General features: G+C 48.8%; 1 protein-coding gene across 1 annotated transcript in view; it reads left to right on the forward strand.

Moving 5' to 3' along the window:
* LOC144828382 (E3 ubiquitin-protein ligase TRIM39-like) overlaps positions 1-23536 on the forward strand; it is a 143890-nt gene extending 120354 nt beyond the window's left edge. The window contains exons 5-6 of the mRNA XM_078686496.1: positions 8937-8986; positions 23025-23536. Coding sequence (XP_078542622.1) covers positions 8937-8986; positions 23025-23536 — 562 coding nt within the window. The remainder of the gene's footprint in view (positions 1-8936; positions 8987-23024) is intronic.
* The last annotated feature ends 720 nt before the right edge of the window (positions 23537-24256 follow it).

A 24256-nucleotide genomic window follows, 5' to 3' on the forward strand; every position in this document is an offset into this window, starting at 1 on the left:
GTTGGAGTCGAAATTCGGCTCTGAGAGCCTGAAAGGACCTCAGGTCCCCTTTGGCTATCACATCGCCAACAGTGGAGATTCCGATGTCGTCCCATCTTTTGAAACCCCTCAGTTTGTGTAGTTCATGTAGCCATACACAATGCCACAGTGGTGTCTGTCGGGTGGGAGTCCTAGCCCATCCCGTACGTTTCATGGCCTTATTCCAGGCGTGTAATGTTATCAGAGTAGCCGGAAGAAGTGATTGGTTTGTGGGGCCTCCATATAGATAGTGCAATAAATTGTGGGAGGACAATTTATGTTGTTCTAGCGTATACGTGGGATGGTCCGCCGGTGTGTGTGTAGCCATTCATTGATTGGGATCATGTGTTCTGCCCAATAGTAGGCCTCTAGGTTCGGGAGCGAGATTCCGCCGCTATACTGGTGCCTTTGGAGCGTAGTCAATGCTATTCTAGGTTGCTTTCCCAACCAGAGAAAAGTCTGAAGGTCTGAGTGGAGTTTGCGCAGTAGCGTCTCTGGGCGGGGATCATATTCATTTTGTAGGGCGTATAAGTATTTGGGGAGAACGATCATTTTATACATGGCCGCTCGACCTAAGAACGTGAGTGGCAGGCGTTTCCACCTCTCTATATCTGCGGTAGTGTTTAGCGAGACCCTTTCTATATTTTTCCGTAGCGAGAGTGTCTTATCAAGGGTGATATAAATCCCTAAGTATTGGAAGCCGTCAGTAGTAGTGATTAATTGTTGTGGCAATGTTGTCCAGTGGCAACCGCCCCCAGGGTCGTACAGAATTGATTTGTTCCAATTTATTGTGTATCCAGAGTGTTGGCCATATGTTTCCAGTTCGAGAAAGAGTTCCGGGATGGTTGTCACCGGGTTAGTGATGTATAGGAGTACATCGTCCGCGTAAAGGGACAACTTCTCCTGGGCCAGATCCGTGTCCGATATTTTAAACCCGCTAATTGTGGGGTTCTGTCGAATCCGGGCCACCAGGATTTCGATGGTAAGTGTAAATAAGAGAGGCGACAGGGGGCATCCCTGACGAGTCCCTCTCTGGATCTGGAATTCCCGAGACAGGCCACCATTAACCTGTACTCGTGGCACAGTGTAGAGGAGTCGAACCCACGTCTGAAATTTAGGGCCAACGCCAAATTTTTCTAGTATCCCTTCCAAAAATGGCCAATGAACCGCATAAAGGCCTTCTCCGCATCGAGGGAGAGAAACCAGTGAGGGGATTCTCTGTCTTTTACGTCTTGCAGCCAATTGTGCGTGCGTCTAAGGTTGAATTTAGTGGCCCTGTCGGGTAGAAAGCCGGTCTGGTCCAAATGTATCACCGACCGCAGCCGCAGTGTCAGGACTGTCGCAAGGAGTTTCACCTCGGTGTTCAGGAGAGAAATGGGTCTGTATGACGCACAATCCTCTCGCGGTTTTCCCTCTTTATAAATTGGAACGATGATTGTCGTGGACAGGTCAGTGGGGAGCTTCCCATCCTGATATGCTCGCAAGAAAAGATTTCTTAGATGTGGAGCCAGGATGTCCATCGTGCACTTGAAGAATTCTGCCAGGAAGCCATTGGGCCCCGGAGTCTTCCCAGACCTTAGTCTAGCAACGGCCAAAGAGATATCTTCAATTGTGATGTCGGCCTCCAGTGTCTTAACCGCCACCGGGTCTAGCGAGGGCACCTCAGTCTGGCTCATATATTGACGAGCAACATCGCAGGAACCCAAGTCTCTGGCGGTGTAGAAGCGCTCATAATGGGTAGCGAAGGCATCGGCGATGAGTGTATCGGTGTCGACGAGCCTGCCGTCCGCTGCCCTCACTTGCTCTATCCAGCGTGCTGCCCGTTCCTTCCTGCTGAGCCATGCCAGTAGTCTACCCGATTTATCCCCCACGTCATATAGACAATGGAGGGTGGCCAAGTTCTGAGTCTTAGCCTCATCAGTCACCAGGTCCCTGTAGTGACGCTGTGTGTCTATCAATTTCCGCAAGACAGTGGGGGATTTCGTAGTTAGGTGCTCTCTCTCTAGGTCTAGTAGCCCTTTCCATCTCCGCTACCGTACCCTGGAGTTTTGTCCGTTCTTCGCTTAGTCTACTCATTATCCTGTCTCTCATGACTGGTTTTAAGGCTTCCCAGAGGGTTACCCCCGAGTCCACCGACCCCTCGTTGTCGGCTAAATAGACTCGTAGATCAGCCCGCATTCCCTTTAGGACAGTTGGGTTTTTAAGGTTCCATGCGCCAGGAGATCCCTGTCGGCCGACTTTTCTGTCCCACTCGCACCAATAGCGGCGAGTGGTCCGAGATTCCTCTCGCCTTGTATTCTGCTGTAGTGTCGGGGGTCAAGTCCTGTCTGGACATAAAAATGTAGTCCAGCCGGGAGAACACCTTGTGTGAGGCTGATTAGTAGGAGTATGTCAGTTGGCCTGGGTGTAACCATCTCCATACATCAGTAAGGCCTATGGTGTTAATCAGCTGGGCCAGTGGGGTCTGAGTGCCTTTGGGAGGTGGCGCCCCAGAACGGTCTTCCGCCCTATCCATGACATCGTTAAAGTCTCCGCCCACCAACTGAATAGTGTCTGCTGATTCGAGGAGTATGTTGGCCAGCGTTTTAAGTGCGTTAGCCTGAAGTTTGGGGGGTGCATATACCGATATTAACGTGTACGTGCGTCTGCGCCATGTCCCCTGAACCCCTATACAGGTCCCTTGTGGATCGTCCCAAGTGCGGGTAATGCGGAACGGGGAGGCGTTCTTTAGAATTATGGCTACCCCCCCTGGAATCCGTGGTGTATCCCGCGTGTGCCAGTACTTTATAACGTCCCCTGGCTAAGAAGGAGCAATTAGATCCCTTCAGGTGCGTCTCTTGTAAGAAAATTACATCAGGTCCTATTCTTTTGAAGTAGGCATTGACCAACCCTCTTTCAATCTTATTTCCTAGGCCGTTCACATTCCAAGACAGGACGCTGAGGCTATATTGGTCAGTAGAGTGTGGTCCTAATGTACTTGCCATTCTGAGATATCAGCGCAGTAATGTGGGTGGTTCCTGGTGTATGAGTGTAGAACGGCACAACCATATGCATGACTGTATGTAATCAACTGTTCCCCCCCACCCCTCTCCCAACAACTTCCCCACCAAACTGTTTGAACGCCCCAAACCCCCCCCTCCCCCCCTCCCCCTCCCCACCTTCTCCTCCCGTCCATCCCATACTCATAACCAGCAAAGCACAGGACTTCCAGGCGGTAAAGGTCTGTCGCCCTCCCACTAACCCTCCCCATTAACCTAACACCAGGGCTTCAGCCGTTGTTGTCCCCGGCTTGACTGTCTAATTAACGACAGTACAGGGATCCCAAGCCCTGCGTTCCCCTAGAGGCGGTAACTAGGCAAACAGGTAACAATAATGTCAGGATATATTGAGAGGGTAGTGGGTGTAACTTGCGTGTCCTCTGCATTGGTGCACTGCCATCCCGGATATCCATGCCACAATTCTTCACGAATGGGAATCTTGTGTGTCCATGTCACGGTCATCTGCACCCCCGTCGCTCCTTGTTCCATCTCACGGATCGCAACCACCAGCGGGTGTAGCGATCTGTCCGTCAACTCCTCTACGTCCGACAAATGGTCATTTTCAGTGTCCACCGACCCTTCGATAGTAGGATGAGCCAGGCTGCTGAATCTGGATCCCGGCGCCGGCTTCTCGCTCGTGGTCGCATTCCGGTTACGTTCACCCCTGAGTGGCGCGGGTTGCCTTGAGTTTGTCGCGAGAGTGGGTGTCGTTGCATTCTGGGAAAATGGGATCTCTGTGCCTTTGGCGGCCTTCTCCGGAAGTTGGCTGCCGCCCTTTCAGAGCGGATCCTGCGGCCCTCCTCCTCAGCTTCTCAGGGCATCGGACGTTCTTCCAGCCACTGCCAGGCCTCTTCAGGGCGATTGAAAAAGAGCGAACTGCCTTTGTATAGTCCCTTGAGTTTTGCCGCAAAGAGCAGCATATAGGATATATGTAGGTCTCGGAGTTTGCCTTAACTGAGTCATAGGACCGTCGCTGTTTCTGCACATCTTGGCTATAATCCGGGAAGATCATAATATTGGTATTTTCCAGTCTGAGCTCCCCCTTCTTTCTTGCCTCTCTCAGAATGAGATCTCTGTCAGCAAAGTTAAGGAAGCAGGCGATGATCGGTGGTGGCCGAGCCCCCTCCGGCGGTTTCATGAGCAGAGCCCTGTGCGCCCTTTCTATTATAAAGCAGTTTGAAAATTGGGCTTGCGGAAATGTCGATGTTAACCAGTCACCGAGAAAAGCTGCTACGTCAGTCTTTTCGATCCCTTCCCTAAATCCCACGAAACGGAGGTTGTTGCGCCTCGCACTTTTTTTCGGCATCATCCACTCTCCATAGCAGCTGTCTGTGGGACGCCTGCAACTCCGCCATATCCTTTTGGAGAACTGTAAGTGAATCCTCCACCTCGCCAATCCTGGTCTCAGTGGCCGTCACCCTCTCCGTTAGATTCCGGAAGTCCTGACGCAGTAGAAGGACCTCCGAACCCACCTCAACTATCTTCGTCTCTAGTGCCGTCCAGGAGCTCTGAATATCCGCCCTGGAGGCCTGGATCGCTTCCATGATTATGGCCGTGTCCGTGCGTGTGTGGAGTGTCGCAGGGGGGTCTCCCGCTGCGACCGTGTCGTGGCATAGCTATCCATAGTCTCTTGTCTGGCCGGCCTCGACGGCGGGTCTCTTTTCCCCATGGCAGGGCTTGATCTGGGTCAGGGGTCTTCTGGTGCGGCCCGAAAATTCTATTGAGGCGAGAGGGAGGAAAGACACTCAGGTCCGGTCCCCCCAAACCAATATGCCCCCCACGCGGGTTCCAGTCCAGGAGGCACGGGCAAGGGACAAGGTAAGGGGTGCGGGGGGCGAGGTGTTCAGGGCCTCGGGCACAAGTCTCTGGTGAGTCACCACTCACAGCAGGGCCCCCTCCGTGGAGGCGGCAGTGATCGTTGTTCCCCTCGCCGCCCTCCCAGCGTCGACTAGGGATTTCAGTTGCTCCTGGTCGTAACTCTCAACCCCTATCCTTCTGGGGGGAAGAGAGCAGGAGATCCAACCCCCTGTCGCAAGGCGGTAAGTCTATGGGGTATTCCAGGAAGACTGAGGCCCTTTCTCCCACGACGATGACCAAGGCCCTGCCCCACCAGTTCGGGCACTCCGCGGGCAATAGATCGGATCCACTCTTCTGGGGCGGATGGCGGCGGGCAGTCTCTCAGAGGATGTGGACCCGTGGCTCGCGGACCCAAAGGCGCGCTTCGCGGGTCTCGCCGCTCGGGCCCTCTGGCAACGGAACAGAATTTATGGCGGCAGGGTGAGCCGCGCGCCAGCGTCCCCCCATCAGTCCGATGGACCGGAGCACTTCAGGCAATGCGGGTGTTCTTCTCCGTAGCGCCCCCTCCCTATTCTCAGGCCCGCAGCACCTCTTCGGCGCAGGCCCCGACCCGGTCTTCACTAGCGGGGGGGGAGGGGGGGTGGCGGTCAGGACCGCACTCACCGGCAGTAGTTCCTCGGTAAAGTTCTTGGCACCGGCCGGCCCTCATGTCAGCGCTGTCTCTCAGCGCCGGGCGTGGTAGAGCAGGGTGCGCCCATCACCGGCTGCAGGAGGGGTCTTCCCCCAGGGTCTTTCGGGCAGCACGGCCGTTCGGCACTCTCCGAGTCCGGGTGCTCCGGATCTTGCCCCGCGGTGACTCCCCCAGGGATCCACACGCCTCCGCAGCGGGCACTTCAGCCGATGGCCTTCCCCGACGGGCGCCTCTCCCAGCCGCTGCAGCTACTGCTCACCGCAGCCGCTCCGGAGGCCACTCACCAAGGACAGAGCGGAGGAGGGGGGCGTAGGGTGTCGGATCTCCCCGCAGGTGGTTAGAGTTGACCCCCGATTCTGAGGGCGAATGTGTTCCGCCAGCCGCAGGCCCCTGGGCCGGGGTGGAGTTAGACCCGGGCCGATGGTGTGCGCCCGGTCACCATCTTGGGGCAGCAACCCCGCTCCGGCTTGCGATCTTCCAGGGCCGACTACCGCCCTTGGGCACCCGAGCGGCGCAGAGTTTTTGGCAGCAAAAGTGTGGGCGCTAGCCCCTAATTAGTTTCTCGGGGCTTTTTTGGACGATTTGGCAAGGATATGTCGTCGGAATATTGCAATGCACCAGGAGCCGAGCCGACGCACGTCCTACTCCTCCATGCTGCTGGCCACGCCTCCCCACCCATATCATTCTTGCATGCTTTAGAGACATGATTCAGACAGGAGACTCCTGAGTTTTAAAGCCAATATGGCTTTATATCTGTTTTCTCCTGCCTAAAATGATCATTTTAAATGTTAATCAAAGAAGAAATTAAACTCCTCAGATTTTTCTCCACTATCTTACTCTTCCCTGCTTTCAAATACTGACATATATGCACATACAAGTTATAACCACTTGTCACACAATATACTAGAGAGAACACTGCATAGAGCATACAGTTCTAAAGCAGCCGCTGTCCTAGGGGGCAGACTACACTAGACAACAAAATATACTACAGAGCACACTGCAGAGTGTACAGGGCTCTACAACACCCATTGTCTTAGATGGTGGACTACTCTAGACAGTTGTACTACAGAGCACACCACAGACAGTGCACTGTGCTAGAGTACCCCCCACTGCCCTAGGCAAAACACTGTCCTAGAGAGACCACTGTACTACACACTGTGATAGAGGCTCACAGTACTAAACTGCACACTGCTCTAGGCCACTCTTTGCACTAGATGATACTCAGTAATACACAGCACAAGGTAATATACAGTTTAATGCACACTGCACTAGACAGCGCACGCTATTACATGGTGCACAGCTCTAGACAGCACTGTACTTGATGTTAAGCTTCACAATATGAAATGAAATTGTAATTTTTAAAGCTCAAGGGTGTCTAGTTGCTGAGACTCTCAGTAAGTGAAAGGACAAGTGAGTTAACCAGATGTCAAGTGCAGACTTGAAAGAAAAAAGATATGGATGCAATACTAATTATTAAACAACCATATTTTAAGAGCCTTACGAAAGGTAAGCAGGTTGTTTATGGATTTTTGTTTGAGGGGCATTAAGTTCCAAAGTTCCAGTATCAGTACTTTACGACTCCACTGCCAATCCTCAAATGTCCCGTTCGTGCTTTGAAACTCTTGCCTGCCCAGGTCACTATCTTGATTTCAGATACGACCAAATTGGCCTGAGACCAAAGTCCTGTTTGGGGTGTACCATTGAGAGAGCTGTCTGATGGATTCTGGGCCATCAAGATGAAGGGCCTGAAAAGCTATGTACAGAGACTTAAACATTAGCACATTTCTCACCGGAAACCAGTGGAGTTAAGTGAGAGGTTGGAAGACCGACTGTTGTTTTGGTATCCCAAGAAGCAATCTAGCCGCTGCATTTTGGACCATCCGGACTTCATGCAGAGCTTTCTTGTGTGCAGTCAAAAAAAGTCCATTACAGTAGTCTACTTTTGAAAAGACAAGTGTAGGGATCATTGCCTTGCATAAGTCCAGAGGAATATTGTGGAAAACCTTCCTAAGTGATTTAAACAGAAAGAAACACAATTAGGTGATGGCACTTGGGTGTCCCACAAAGGAAGTCTTTTCGTCGAATTGGACTCCCAGATTTTTCACTTTGGGAACAGGAATTGGGGAAGGTCACATTTTCTGAAACCACCATTTGAGAGACCAGAACGATGGGCGATTGCCAAATAGAAGCACCTCTGTTTTGTCCGAGTTTAGTTTCAGACAATTTCAGATCTACTATCTTGGCCAGAAAAGGAAGCCGAGAAATTGGCCTATAATTGCTGTGGTTATCTGCGTCCAGGTTCGGCTTTTTTAGGAGAGGGAGAATCGATGCTATTTTAAATTTATTAGGAACGTGCCCTAAAAGGAACATTTGATTAAAAATCTATAGTTGGTGACCAGGGACAATCGCTGTAGTACTCTGGGTGGACAAGGATCAAAAGGGGACCCTGACTTGATTGAACAGGTCTGTTACTTGAGCATTTGTGAGGGGGGAGAAGGCAGAAAAAATAGCGTTTAAACAGTGATATGGCTCTGATGATTCTGCGTCCACGCTGGCTGCTCCCCTGGTGTTGGTCCCTATTTGGGCGCCATCGGATATCACTGAGTGTGGGTTGTTAGTCATGCAAGCCTCCTCAGAGCTTTGGTTTGCAGCGAAGACATTAAAGATAACCTCTGCTTTGTCTTTAAAGAAAGTGGCGAGTTTGTTAAAAAAAGAGGTGTCTGCATTGGAGTTTTTAGCCAGCAAGGGATTGCTCAGTTTGACCTCTGTAGAAAAAAGCTCTTTGGGTATTAATCGATGAATTAATTTTTTTCATGAAGAAGTTGGCTTTAATCAAGAGTTTTTTATATAATAGCAGCACTAGAGAGAGAGAGAGATTGCAGTAACAAGGAATGGTCACAGTTACCTTTGAGATCCCTGGAGCTTTCTGAAAGAGAGGGATGTAGGAAGAGACACTCATAGAGGCAGCGAGAGAGAGAAACACAAAGTGATGTGACGGAGGGAGAGTGACACAGGTAATCAGCTAAATAGACGGAAACCGAGATGGAGGGAGAGTGGGCGTGTGTGTTGGTGGCTGAGTTTTTCACTGTTTCCTCTGAGATCCCGAAGCTTGTATTATCAGGTGCTAATCCGTGCAAGGTTTGAAGCAGAGGGGCGTTCAGAACGAAAGGAATAGTGTGTGACACCTTTGGATACCCCCTAGAGGTGCTGGTGTGTGTGTGTGTTTGCATGTGTGCTTGTGTGTGCCATAGTAAGACACACCAAGTGCTGTTCTGCCGGCGCTCCTGTGATGTCAGTATTATATTTCTAATACTAGGGTGTGTGTGCTGTTCCTTTTCATATCCCTTTGCCTCTGAGTGTCTGTAACACTAACATGATTTGTGTCCCTTCAGGTGTGAGGAGGTGAAGTTTCAGGGTCCAGAAAAGATCAAGAAATATAAAGGTAAGTGACTTGAGCTGACCGGCCCCATTCACGCCCGCGTGCACACTCCCACCTCACCCCCACAGATCTGTGATAAGACCCCTACTGAGTCCAGAACCTCTGGCCGTGGCCCCGAACAGGAGCCACGAAAATGGCGAACAATCCAGAGGGGTCCCTTCAGGGCGGAGCTCCATCATGGACACAATGAAACTAAAGTGTGTCTGATCCTGGGGCCTGTATAAGCTGCAATACAGTCCTGTCACAGGGAGAGACTGCATAGTGTGAACTTGTAATCAAAAGCAGTCCTACTTTACTCCTTGTACTGTAGTTTGCAGTGTAATCTCTAGTGCAGTGCAGTGTTTAGTGCAGTGTGCTGTCTGATGCTCTTTCTAGTACAGTGGGTGTTTTACACTATGTGCAGTCTGGTGCAGTGTGCTATCTAGGACAGCCTAGTACTGTGTTTGCTGTTTCGTAGAGTGTGCTGTTTAATGTATACTGATACTGTGTTTGTTGTAGTGTTTTTTGGCCTCGGTGCAAGCTTCCCTGACTCTGAACATGTTTAGAAGTTGCAGAACTGCAAGTGTCTGTCGTTCAGAACTCGTCTAACACATTTAGAAAGTGCATATTTTCCACACTCAGACCAGGTATACATACATGGAAGTGCAAGCTTCCTTCTCTCAGAATAGGCCCTCCATTTGCAAAAGTGGTGCAAGCTTCTCTCACTTTGCACATGTCCACGAGATGCAGATGTACAAGCTTCTGTTACTCGTAATAGTTAACACACACAGAACCTGTCTAGGACATGCAGGGGTAGGTGAATAGGTGGCATACGCGGACATACAAGCTTCCTACACTCAGAACAGGTCTCACACACAGGCCAGATATACACATACAGAAGAGCAAGCTTCTCTCACTCAGAACACAGATGCACAGGTGCAAGCTTTCCTGTCTCACAACAGGTACTGCACTCTCTCAGAACGTCACTTCCTTACTAGGGCAGTGTGCCATACAGTGCAAGGTTCTTGTTAATGCTGTCTTGTGCACTGTATTGTCTTGTGCACTGTACTGTCTTGTGCACTTGTAGGAAGGTGGATACCTGACTATGGTTACCCCAGATTTTTTGCCTTGTGTTTAGCTGGTTTTCGACTTAGTTTGCCTGGGATTGCTAATCAGGGTCCCAGGCTATCTGCTCTCTCTTTAAAATGGACTCCATGTACCCTAGGTGCATAACCAATTGGTATTGGTTCACCTTATCAGCCCCTTTACAGTGTACTATAGGTACCCAGGGCATAGGTACATCTCAGGCCTACCAGGGGCTGCAGCATATCTTTTGCCACCCCTGGCTGGCAATCCAAACTGGCACAACTGGCTGATCACTCAGCTGGGGCAAGGTCGTGTAATCACCCCTTGCTTAGATATAGTATACCTATATCGAAACCTATATCTGGACACATATACACCTATAAGTCACTCCTATGGCAGGCCTTAACAATCCTGGAGGCAGAGTGCTTGGTTTTATGTGAGATGGTGCTCTAGCATGAGCTGAGCCTGTGTGCAGCTTTCGGAACCATTTCCTTATAGCTGTTCCAGGATATTGCCATACCATATACTCTTAAGTGCATTATAATCATTGCGGTTATTGCTAACTTTGGTTTGGCTTTATCAAAACATGTCGTGTAAGGTGTCATACATTTTGGAATACACCCCCCTCACCAGTTCTGGCGACGGGGGTAGCATTCCACCCTTCTAGAGGGAGAAGACATGTTACTTTACTTAATCGCGGTTAAATCTAACCAGAGCCCCAGCATCACAAAATGGACGCTGCTGCCACAGACACAAGTCTGGCCTCCTGCTGCTGACCGAAACTCCGGCAGGGGAGGCCTGGACAAATGGTATCCTGTCACAGAGAGGTGTTACACCACCCCAGACAGGAGATAGTGGATTGTAGCAGGGAGGGTTGAATGAAACTAGACACTGCCTGGGGAGCACAAGGCTTCCCGTGCATAGTCCAGTTCAAACTGGTGCTGGGACCCTGCAGTCCCAGCTCTGGCACGAAACTGGACAAAGGTAAAGGGGTGTAACCACCCCCTTCCTAGGTCCCACCCATAGGAGGGATCTAGCAGGTAATCCAGTCCCTTGATTTGGAATAAAGGTAGGAGCTGTGCCCAGGAGCATTAGATTATCCTAACTGAAACTTTGATACAGAACTCTGGATTCTTCAGCATCCCACTCGACGTGGAAGACTGAAGAATCTCCCTTGTGGTCAAGGAGTGACCACCCTGTGCAAACAGGCACCATCCAGCGCCCAAAGGTTTGCTTTGTTGCAGTTCCCGCCGGAACTTGAGCGACAGAGATCGACAAGACCCAGCTTCCCTGACTTCTAACAGCCCGCTCCACAGTCCCAGCGAATCTGAGACCCGTGGAGGCGACGTGAAGCGTGGAGCCGGCCATCTTGAAAAGACTGCGAAGTGCTGACCGTGTAGCTCCCGAAGGCACCCTCGACGCTGTGCATTGGGGTTTGAGAAGCCCCAGCCCCGAGCAGCTTGTGCTCCGAAGATCTCCCCTCCACGCTCATCGAGTGCTGCGTGGGGCCCTTTTACATTTTCCTGCTCGACGCGTTGGTCCGGTCGCTTGCCTGTTGGCTAGTGGCCCCAGAACCGACGAACCCTTGAAACTACTCTGCTGGTCTGGTTGCTCCAGACTGGCCCTCACTCCCCTGAAAAGGAGCCACCGCTCAGACCTTGCTGGTCCGAGTAAGAAGCGATCTCCAAATCCTTCGTGGGTTGCCTTAGCCAAGGCCTGTTGACGCCGATCCGGAAGCCGACACCGCCAACAGCGAGAGCCTTCGTGGGTGAGTCTGTGTTCCACTCCAGGTCATCGTCGATGTCGCAGAGTACACGTGGCAGTGGAGACAAACCGCACAACAACCGCCTGATTGCGCCCGACATCGCCTGGTTCCTTCCTGGTTCCATCCTGGTCACTGGCTAGTGACTCAGACTCTGTCCCCTCTGCTTTCAGGTACTCTATATCTTCGATCCACCCTTGGATCACACCGGACTCTTCTCTTCTGGCCGCCTGCAGCATCTTAATCTCCAGGCTCCATAGATCTACACGACGAAACCTGACACACTTTGGCACCTATGCACCCGCTTCCTGTGGGTGAGGTAACGATCTAACACCGGTGCTCCTGTAGGGGTTTACACCTCTAGTGTCCTAGTTTAAAGGGGTTTGATTCTATTCCAGTCGGAAGACTTCCAAAACTGTAACTCGATAACTTTTACGCGCCATTGACTTTGCATTGGTGCATGCGTGTGCTTTAGGCACTGCACCCGTGCCCGCAGGCCTCTCCCGACTTCATCACTGCTAGTCCTGAGTAGTCCCAGCGATTCACAATGCCCTAGGCCTTACCATTGTTCGAGAGGTGTTACTTATACTACTATTTTAGTATATGGTTTGAGTGGCCACCGGGCCTATCCAAAATTGTGCAACTTTTGAATGTTTAACTGTGCTTTTGTTTAAACACTTGTGCCTCTGCACTCATAAAGAGTACAGAGGATTATTCTAGTAATAAATACATATATTTTTATAATATATAACTTGTGTGGTGTCCTTTCATTTGATATTACAAGATTGCATATGGTAAAACGGCTGGCTTCACATGCCCTCTTGAGTTTAGCCTAAGACTGCTTAGTCCATGCTACCCCTAGGATAGCTTGTCTATAAGGTTGACTTTACAACCATCACCATAACGGTTGTTTGGACTGATACAAGGTGCCCACAGTACTGTGGACATCATACATCAGGCCAACTTCCCACAGCACTGTACTGTCTTGTACACTGTACTGTCTTGCACAATGTTCCACACAGCACAGTGCTCTTGCTAGTTGTACTCTGTTGTACTGTGTGCCCTCTGGGGCAGTGGGATGTCTACTGCAGCGTACCTTTCAACAGTGTGACACCTTGTACAGTGCAGTGCATAGTGCAGATTTCTGTCTAATACAATTTATCCACTAGTGCAGTGAGCTGTCCAGTGCAGTGTGCTTTATAATCTAGTATACCGTCTATTACTGTTTGTCATCTGGTGCAGTGAGCTCCCAAGCACTGCGCACTATCTAATGCAATGTGACGCCCGGTGCATGGATTGAAAAGTGCAATCAACTACTTCAGAAGGAATTGACTGCGGTCTTCAGGAGACCAAACGAGAGTCGGTCTCCGTCCTGACCCCCTGGAATCAAGGAAATGGAAAGAAAAACAAGAGTGCCTTTGCTTTTGAGGTGAGAAACCGTGATTCAGGCTCTGTCCCGACCTCCTGGAATAAAGGCTAAGAAGGCTTGAGATCTTGAGTTAAAGACTTCCAAAAATACAAGACACGCATCAGTGGGATATATTTATGCACCTTTATGTGTTTATCTCTGAACGGTTGCAGAGGATTCATATGCACAGCAAAGTGGTCGGCTGACCACAAACGTGGGGAGCTGGTGGTTTTTCCCTCCCTCTTGCACCGTGCCAGATTACTCGCTATAACTGATAAATACTTGCGATAGACCTCAGAGCGCCCTGGGCCTTTTACCTACCACTGATTGTGTATATCTTTTGTGAAATAGTGTTGTCTCTTGTGTTGTGCTCTCCAGTGCTGTATGCTGCCTAGAACTATGTGCTGTCTAGAACAGTGTATCTTCTTGTGCAGTGTGATAATGCAGTGTTAGTTCTAGTGTAGTGTATAGTGTACTGTGCAGCACTTTGGGCGGCCTATTGCAGTGAGTGATCTCATGCAGTGTGCTGATTGGTGCAGTGCACTGTCTTGTTCAGTTGAATGGAGTTTGTGGTCTAGTATAGTGTGCTTAATAGTGCAGTGCGCATCTAGGACTGTGTGCTCTCTATAGCACTGTAATGTCAAGCGCAGCGTATCCTCTAGTGCAGTGTGCTGCCTCTCATTGTGTGTTTTCTAGAGCAGTATTCAGCTTTACACAGTGTTCCCTCTACTAAATTATACAGTGATGTGTTGTGTGTCGTTTGGTGCAGTGTGCTTTCTTTATCTTTATGATATATTGTGCAGCTTAACATCAAGTACAGTGGTCCTTTGTGATGTGCTGTCGAGAGCTGTGCACCTTCTAATGGAGTGTGCTGTCTAGTGCAGTGTGCGTTGCGCTGTACACTGCCCTGTACAGTGTATTACTGAGTATCATCTTGTGCAAAGAGTGGCCTAGAGCAGTGTGCAGTTTAGTACTGTCATTATCTATCACAGTGTGTAGTACAGTGGTCTCTCTAGGACAGTGTTCTGTCTAGGACAGTGGGGGGAACTCTAGCACAGTGTACTGTCTGTGGTGTGCTCTATAGTGCAGCTGGCTAGAGTAGTCTGCCCTCTAGGACAGTGGGTGCTTTAGAGTCGTGTTCTGTTTGCAGTGTTCTCTGTAGCACAGTGAGCTGCACTACACTGTGCAGTATGCCATGTAGGACAGTGGGTGCTTTAGAACCGTGTACTATCTGTAGTGCTCTGCAGTATATTGTGCTGTTTAGTGCAGTCTCCCATCTACGACAGGGGGTGCTTTAGATCCGTGTACCCCCTGCAGTGTGCTCAGTAGTATATTGGCTGTATGGTGCAGTGCCCCATCTAGGACAGTGAGTGCTTTAGAACCATGTACTGTCTGCAGTGCGCTCTGTAGTATATTGTGCTCTCTAGTGCTGTTGTATGGCGTTTTAGATTCCAAATGAATTTTCCAGATTCATGCCCTTATATAGGTACAATTCACGTGGCCCTATATAGGCATAGAAATCAAGCCCTTATTTAGGCATAGCCCATGCAGCCCAAATACAGGCATGGCTACTTCCATCCGTTCTTCTACGTCACAACTATTTCTTGGAAAACCAGACTCTTAAGCAGAAGGGACTTCCCCGAGCCTGAATATTGATTTCTCCAAGAAACTCATTATTGTGCATGAACAACTATTCCTCAGGGGTTCATCCATGACGTTCATTTGCCCGACTTTGAATCAAAGCTGGCATTCCTAAACACCTTCAAGGTATAAATATACCTTCACTTGCTATAGCAAAACACAGTGTGGTTCGGTGCAGATCGACTACCTACTTGCCCGACGCAGCTCGGTACAGCAAGTGCCGAAGGAAGCCGACTCTCCAGCTGACGCACTGACAAGAAGCTCTCCTCCTGCCGAGAATTCAGCTCCAGTGTTTCTGACTCCCCTTGCCGATTTTTGCGAAATCGAGTCCGAGACAGAGATGCCAACCTCCTTCATTCTAAGGTATGGAGCTGATTAGAACCTAGAGAAACCTTTGTCAATTCTTGGCAAAACTAAACCTGTGCTAAAAGTCAACACTTACTTCTTCCCTCTTACTAGACCTAGGTTAGGTACATTGGGCTAGGCATATTTGAGAAGCACCAGTTGAGTATTTTAGCCTGTGTTATTTATGTATGTATTTTATATGTCATAGCAACCAGACAATGCTATTACAGTATTATTTTATACTATGGTTTACGCTGTACGCATTATACTTTGCATTCTATATAATGATTGTAGCAGTTCACCTCTCTTGCATGAGAAAGAAGACTGTTTAATAAATCTTTTATTGAAAACGCCCTGTTCGAGGCATATGGGCTGCAGATGGTACATTTATGAATAGATCGCCATCTGGTGTTGGGCTCGGATGATTGCACTTGTTTTTCTCTTGGAGAAGTCTTTTGTCGTCACGAGAATGGTGACTCCTCCTTTGGGTGCTAGTGCGCATGGGCATCGGCTCCATCCTTAGATTGTTTTTTTCCGCCATCGGGTTCGGATGAGGATCGAAGCGCTCCGGATCGACTTCGAGAAAAAGTGATATTTCGGCGCGTATTCCCTTTCCAATTCAACAGTATTGTTATCGAACGCGATTTCATTTCCATTCCGACGCGTTTCGACTTCAACAATAAACATTTTCTTCTACGTCGCGAGACTGGGAGGCCTTTCTCGACCTAGTCCAGCTCGGAGTCCATGGAAAGGACTCCATTTAAGAGATGTCCAACGTGTGGTGCTAAGTTCCCACACAAGGACCTACACAAGGGGTGCAATCTTTGCCTATCACCTGAACACGAATCCAGGGACTGTGAAGCCTGCGCAGCATTCTCCTCCAAGTCGACGATTAGGAACCGTCGAGCCCGAAGACACGAGGAATCGAGAATGCAGTCGGAGGCAAATCCCCGAACCTGTTCGAGGCCCAGCTCCCCGAAGAAGAAGAGGAAGATGAGGACGAGTCGGGGTCGGAAGTGGACGAGTCTGATGTCGAAGAAATCGACGCTCAACAAACTGTGAGTGACGACGTCCCCTTACCGAAAAACCGACCCCGTGTGGTGCCGACCCCGCCTTCGAGCCCGGTCAGACTACCGAAGAAAGTTTCTGACGCCCCGCCTTCGGGCCCGGCAACTAAACTGAAACCGAAACACTCGGCCTCCCACCATGTCGAATCCGAGAAACGGTCGACATCGACACCGAAGCGCCATACAAAGGAAAGCTCGCAGTCGAAACATTCCATGTCGAAATCGAAACATGCTTCGACGTCGAAGACTTACTCGACACCGAAAAAATCGGAATCGAGAAAATTCTCGGTGCCTAAAACACAGAACATTGATGGTCCGAAGCAAAGGCACCTTTCGGAACCAAAAACTTCGGTACCGACACAGGAGCATCAGACAGATCCAAAACAAAAGACTTTGTTTATCAATCCGCAAACTGGCAAAGTGGTGACAAAATTACCTAAAAAGAGGAAGAATGAACAGCTAGACGACAAAGCTCTTCCTCCTAAAAAGAGAACAATGGGTACAAATACAACTCCTCCCCTTTCTCCTCGACCTCGAGACATACCCTTTTCTCCTCTTCCTCACACTATGCCAGCTATTCCTCCACCTTCTACACCAAGACCATCTACACCTCAAACAGATGTAGACAGTGATACAGGGGAGGGAGAACTTCATGGAGATGACAACACTGCCCCAGATGAAGCAGACCCATGGGAGAATTATAATGCAGGGTCAGATGATGATAACGACCCAGAATTATACCCCTCAAAACCTTCACCACCTGATGATAATACAGGTTTTGCACAGCTGAATAATAGGGCAGCAAAATACTATACGGTAGAATTACACGCAGAACCTCAAATAGAGGATTTCCTTTTAGAAACGCTACCTGCTGCACAAATAACATCAGGAACACTACCTATGCTGAAGAGTCTTCTCAATCACACAGCAGACATATTCAAAGACCCGGTGAGGGCTAGGGTATTAAACCCAAGAATTGATAAAAAAATATAAGGCAGCCCCAAAGGACCCAATATTTATCAAGGGACAGGTACCTCTGGACTCGCTTGTAGTCACAAACGCTCGTAAAAGAGCAAACTCATTATCTACAGGAGAAGCTGCTTCTCCTGATAAGAAGTCTAAGTTAATAGATGTATCGGGCAAAAGAGTAGCATCCCAAGCAGCAAACAGCTGGCGCATAGCTAATACACAAGCGCTACTTGCACGCTATGATAGAGCTCATTATGATGAGTTAGAAAAACTCATTACACATCTCCCTAAGGAACATCAAAAGAGGGCAGATCAGCTCATACAAGAAGGGAAGATAATAACCAACACTTCTATTAAGTGCTCCTTAGACGCGGCAGACACTGCAGCAAGATCCATCAACACCAGTATCATGTTAAGAAGACATGCATGGCTTAGGGTCTCAGGGTTCAAACAAGAAGTACAAACATCCTTATTGAACCAACCTTTTTATCAAAAAACACTTTTCGGCTCCGGTACAGATGAGACTTTAGAAAAGATGAAAAAAGACACAGAAACGGCTAAATCAATGGGAGCATTACAGCAGCCAACTCAAGGGGTTCCTTTCGTAGGTCCACCTATAGAGGCGGGTCGAAGAATACAGGCACAAGCCAGCAATCTACCTCTTTTACACCAACATCACCCAGAGGTAATTCAAGAGGCAATTACAGAGGTAACAACAACAAGGGTAGAGGCCGCGGAAATAACAACAACCGTAACTCCCCAACCCCAAAACAGTGACTTCATACAGCTCCCCCCAGACCATATAACACCGGTGGGGGGACGTCTATCACAGTTCCTACCTGTCTGGGAAAACATCACATCAGACAAGTGGGTGAGACAGATTATCCAACATGGTTATTGCCTGGAACTCACAGCTACCCCACCAAACATCCCCCCAGACAGCGTCCAATGAGTCAAGATCATCTAACATTGTTAAAACAGGAAGTACTATCACTGCTACAAAAGCATGCTACAGAGAAGGTTCCAAAACATCAGCAAGGGACAGGAGTATACTCTCTATACTTCCTAATTCCCAAAAAAGACGGGTCTCTAAGGCCAATTTCAGACCTCAGACCTCTCAATGCATACATAAATTCGGAACATTTCCACATGGTCACGCTTCAACAAGTACTTCCTTTACTGAAGAAAGAGGACTTTCTTTCTACACTGGATCTAAAAGATGCTTACTTTCACATCCCAATTCACAAGGCCCACAGAAAATACCTCAGGTTTGTAGTACAAGGACAACATTATCAGTTCAAAGTCCTTCCGTTTGGGGTCACAATAGCACCAAGGGTGTTCACAAAATGCCTAGCAGTAGTTGCAGCACACCTAAGAATACAACAAATACATGCCTTCCCTTACTTGGACGATTGGCTAATAAAAGCCAAGTCACAAGAAGAATGTCTTCAAAACACACAAAAGACCATTCAATTGCTGCACCAGCTAGGGTTTACGGTGAACTACACAAAATCCCACCTACAACCAAACAAAGTTCAACAATATCTAGGGGCTACTATAGACACAGAAAGAGCCAACGTATACCCCAATCCAATCAGGATCCAAACAATGATCACGTTGATCCAAAGATTTCAACCACAACACTCACTAACAGCTCGAGTGTTCATGCAGCTGTTAGGGATGATGTCCTCTGGCATAGTGCTAATACCATATGCCAGACTACAAATGCGTCCGCTGCAAGAATGTCTAGCAACACAGTGGAATCAGGCTCAAGGTCAGACTACAGATCTGGTGTTGGTGGACGAGCGCACACATCACTCTCTGAAGTGGTGGAACACAACACACATTTCCAAGGGGCGGTCGTTCCTAGAACCGATTCCACAAGTGATACTAACAGCGGATGCATCGCTCACCGGATGGGGAGCGCATATGGAGAAATATACAGTGCAGGGAAAATGGAGTGTACAGCAAAAGAGGCTGCACATCAATTATCTAGAACTACTAGCAGTGTTTCTAGCATTAAAAGCTTTTCAAATGCAGATCCTCAACAAAGCAGTCCTGATCAGAACAGACAACATGACTGCAATGTATTATATTGAAAAACAGGGGGGGACACACTCTCTCCAACTATCCAGACTAGCGGAGGACATTTGGAGATGGGCCATTCCTCAAAAGATCTATCTGTTAGCCGAACACCTACCAGGAGTTCAAAATCAGATAGCAGACATCTTAAGCAGAGAGTCAGAACAAATACACAAATGGGAGCTGCACAACCAGATACTGCAGCCATTCTTCCAAAGATGGGGACAACCAGAGATAGATCTCTTTGCCCCTCATCAGAACGCAAAATGCCAAACCTTCGCATCCAGGTACCCACACCACCTGTCCCAGGGCAATGCGTTATGGATAAATTGGTCCAACAAATTTGCTTACGCTTTTCCCCCTATCCCAATAATTCCATTAGTGGTTAGAAAACTGCAACAACATTCAATGACAATGATACTAGTAGCACCCACGTGGGCACGACAGCCGTGGTACACCACGCTACTACAACTCTCACAGGTGCCACATCAAAAACTGAGATTATTACCCATGCACCTCACACAGAACTATGGAGAAATAATGCACCCAGATCCCAAACAATTAAACCTAGCGATCTGGCTCCTGAGGTCATAGAATTTGGATACTTGGATTTACCTCCAAACTGTATGGAAATCATTAAGCAAGCAAGACGTCCTACCACCAGAGCATGCTATGCAGCAAAATGGAAAAGGTTTGCTGTATACTGTAACAGTAACAACATCAACCCTCTGGACGCATCCACTAAAGAGATTATTTGCTATTTACTACACTTGCAGCAATGTAACCTTGCTTACACCTCTATTAGAGTACATCTTGCAGCTATAGCAGCGTACCTGCAAAACAGGCAATATCTTTCCCTGTTTAAAGTGCCAGCAATAAAAGCTTTCATGGAAGGCCTCAAAAGAGTCATTCCACCAAGACTACCGCCTTCCCCAGTCTGGAATCTCAACATAGTACTTACCAGACTAATGGGACCACCTTTCGAACCTATGCATAGGTGTGAAATACAATTCCTCACATAGAAGGTGGCTTTTCTTATAGCTATTACTTCACTCAGAAAAGTAAGTGAATTGCAAGCATTCACAATACAAGAACCATTCATGCAGTTACACCAAAATAAAGTGGTTCTTAGAACAAACCCAAAATTCTTGCCTAAAGTAATTTCAGCATTCCACATCAATCAGCCAGTGGAACTACCAGTCTTCTTTCCAAAACCACAGACGGTAGCAGAAAGGGCCCTACATACATTAGATGTCAAAAGGGCGATATTGTACTACATAGAAAGAACCCAAACTTTCAGAAAAACAAAACAACTATTTGTAGCGTTTTCTCCTACACATAAGGTCAATCCTATCTCTAAAGCAGGCATTGCCAGGTGGATTGTAAAATGTATACAAATATGTTACTTAAAGGCAAAGAGGACATTAAATGTTTCTCCTAGAGCTCACTCTACATGTAAACTAGGAGCATCTATGGCATTCTTAGGAAACATTCCTCTAGATGACATATGCAAAGCAGCTACCTGGGTAACACCGCATACCTTCACAAAACACTACTGTGTCGATGTGCAGGCAACACAACAGACTAGAGTGGGACAAGCTGTACTAAAACCTTTATTTCAGACTGTTGCAACAGACACTGGTGACCACCACTAGGGAGATAACTGCTGTATAGTCTATTCATAATGTACCATCTGCAGCCCATATGCCTCGAACGGAATATGCTACTTACCAGTATGCATCTGCTCTAGGCATAGAGGGCTGCAGAGTGGTACATGCCCTCCCAGCCTCCCCGGAAACCTGTGTCTGTTCCAACACTATCTTATTTAGATACACTTACATGGGCATTTCTATCTGTATTCTATCATACTACTCCATCTAACCCTACTATGGCAAAACAATCTAAGGATGGAGCCGATGCCCATGCGCACTAGCAACCAAAAGAGGAGTCACCAATCTACAAAAGACTCTCCAAGAGAAAAACAAGTGCAATCATCCGAGCCCAACACCAGATGGCGATCTATTCATAATGTACCACTCTGCAGCCCTCTATGCCAAGAACAGATGCATACTGGTAAGTAGCATATTCCTTTCACTATTTCTCTGCAAACTCTGTTGAAACGAAGCATGCACAATTGACTGAGAGAAATAGTTATCTATTGTTTCCACAAATCTGAAGATATTTGTTCCAGTACTAGGGAAACAAAGTTGTCATGTTCATGAGGTTGTCAGAAACGAATCCCTTCTTGTGTATTCGAGAACGTTTCTAGTGACCTCTGAGTTAGCTGGCACACACAATTAAGTTTAGTGTCCTCAATAGAGACATACTGACCTCAGTCCTATGCCATATCTATAGGGTATATTATTCAAATGCGCGGAGCCTATTGGGAATGCACGCTACAGTGCAGTCTCCCATCTAGGACAGTGGTGCTTTAGAGCTCTGTACTATCTTCAGTGTGCTCTGTAGTATATTGTGCAGTCTAGTGCAGTCTCCCATCTAGGACAGTGGTGCTTTAGAGATGTGTCCTCTCTGCAGTGTGCTCTGTAGTATATTGTGCAGTCTAGTGCAGTGCTCTGTCTAGTACCGGGTCTTCTTGGCACAGTGGATGCGCTAGTGCAGTATTTAGCACAGTGGTCTGTCTAGCAGGGTTCTGTGCTGTACAATTATCTTTTTAGTACAGTCTACCCTCTGGTGCAGTATTTCGTCTGGCGCAGTGTGTGCTGTCTACAGAGTGTTCTCCAGCTCAATTACCATTTTCAGTGCAGATCACGATCTGGTGCAGTGTTCTGTTTACAGTGTGTTCTGTAGTACAGTGAGGTTTTTTAGTGCAGTCTTCCATTTGGTGCAGTGCTCTGTCTAGTACAGAGGATGCCGAGCACAGTGCACTGGTAGCAGTGTGGCGCACAGTACAGTGAGCTGTCTAGTGTGCTCTCCCATTTAGGATAGTGTTCTGTCTGCCGAGTCCTCTGTAGTACCGTGAGCTGTGTAGTGCAGTCTCACCTAGGGCAGTGGGTGTTGTGTAGTGTTTAGTACTGTGGGCTCTCAAGCACGCGGCACTCGCTGCATTGTATTCTGTACTACAGTGTACTGACGGGTTCCCGTTTTGGCTTGACCCCATCCACCTCCAGTTCCATATATAGCGCCTCGTGGGTGCGCTGCTCCTTCTACAACAGAACGGTATATAAAGCACATCGCTCCTCCAGATAGTGCAGTTTAAACTATAGTGTGGTCCTTTGCAATAGCTCCGGTGTAGTGCCGTACACTGTACAGGGCACACCGTCCAGATAGGTGCTGTGTAGTACCGTACAGTGTGCTCCTTCCAGATGGGATCGGTCTAGTGCAGCACCAAACAATGTGCTCTTTCGAAGTAGGTGCTGTATAGTGTGGTGTATTGACAGTTCAGAGTCTTCCTTTCGCATATGTGCTGAGTAGTGCAGTGTAAGGTACACTGTGCTCTTTCCAGGTAGGTGCAATGTAATGCCGTATAGTGTACAGTACCGTGCCTACAGATAGATGATGTTTAGTTCAGTTTTACTGCAATGTGCTCCATCCAGATTGGTGCTGCTATAGTAGTGTTGTCCAGTACAGTGTGCTCCTTCCCCGTAGGTTCTGTCTAGTGCAGTGTAAAGTGCAGTGTGGCTCTTTGTGATTGGTCCTCTGTGCTGCAGCTTAAATCTCTAATTCTGATTCTCTTCTCTACAGTGACGGTGACTCTGGATCCAGACACATCGCATCCGAAGCTCCTCCTGTCCGAGGGGGGGAGACGTGTGGGACGGACACGCTCAGCACAGCCCCTGCCAGACACCCCCAAGAGATTCACCTCTGACCCCTGTGTGCTGGGGAGCGAGGGGTTCACCTCCAGCAGACATTACTGGGAGGTGCAGCTGCTGCAGGAGGGGGGAGAATGGGTCATGGGGGTCGCAGCAGAGTCCGTGGTCAGGAAGAGACGGATCACATGGTCCCCTGAGAGGGGAGTCTGGGCTGTGGAGAGGTGGGATGGTCTGTACTGGGCTCTCGCCTCCCCTCAGACCGCTCTGTCCCCCCGTGAGGAGCCCCTGAAGCTGGGGGTGTATCTGGACTACGAGGGGGGGCTGGTGTCCGTGTACAATGCGGACTCCATGGAGCTGCTCTACACTTTCCCCCGGGCCCCCTTCACGGACAGGCTCTTCCCGATCTTCTATCTCGACTGGGGAGCAGAGCTGAGGCTGGTGTAGGAGCTGCAGCCCCCCCACCCACCCCCCCTGAACATTGCATTCATGTTCCCCTCCCCACCCCTAGAGGTCCCTGGGGGAGGGGCCCCCCTTGCTGGACTCCAGTGTGAGGGAGGGGCAGTCACTCGTGTGGGGAAGGGGTGACCCTGCTAGTGGTTCATATGGGAGGGGGTGTGTCTGAGTCTCATGTGGGGAGCGGCTGTGGCTCCTGTGTGGGGGGGGGGCAGTGTTATTCAATCTCCCAGCTCAGATTTAACCCCTTTTGCTCCTAATTTGACATTTATTTAACATTCAGCACTGACTGCACAGGCACACCTGACTCCAAATACAGGCACTGCGACCTCAGGCACTGCTGATTACATACACAGGCAGCACCAAATACAGGCACTCCTGACTCGAGGCACAGGCACTGCCAGTTCCAAGTACTGGCACTCCTGGCTCAGGTACAGATAACCCTAACTTCAAATCCAGGCACTGCTTCCTAAACATGGACACTACTATCACTGCATACTCCAAAACCAGGCACCGCTCACTCAAATACAGATAACCCTAACTCTGGAAATAGGTATAACAGACTCCTGTCACAGGCACTCACAACTCCAACCATATGCACTGCTAACTCCACGCACTTCTGAACCCAAAGACAGATACACCTGACTCCAAGCCCAGGCACTGCTGGCTCCAAGCACAGGCACTGTGGATTCAAAACTAACTTACTGCTGT

This window comes from Lissotriton helveticus, chromosome 4_1 (assembly GCF_964261635.1).
Source record: "Lissotriton helveticus chromosome 4_1, aLisHel1.1, whole genome shotgun sequence".
NCBI lineage: Eukaryota > Metazoa > Chordata > Amphibia > Caudata > Salamandridae > Lissotriton > Lissotriton helveticus.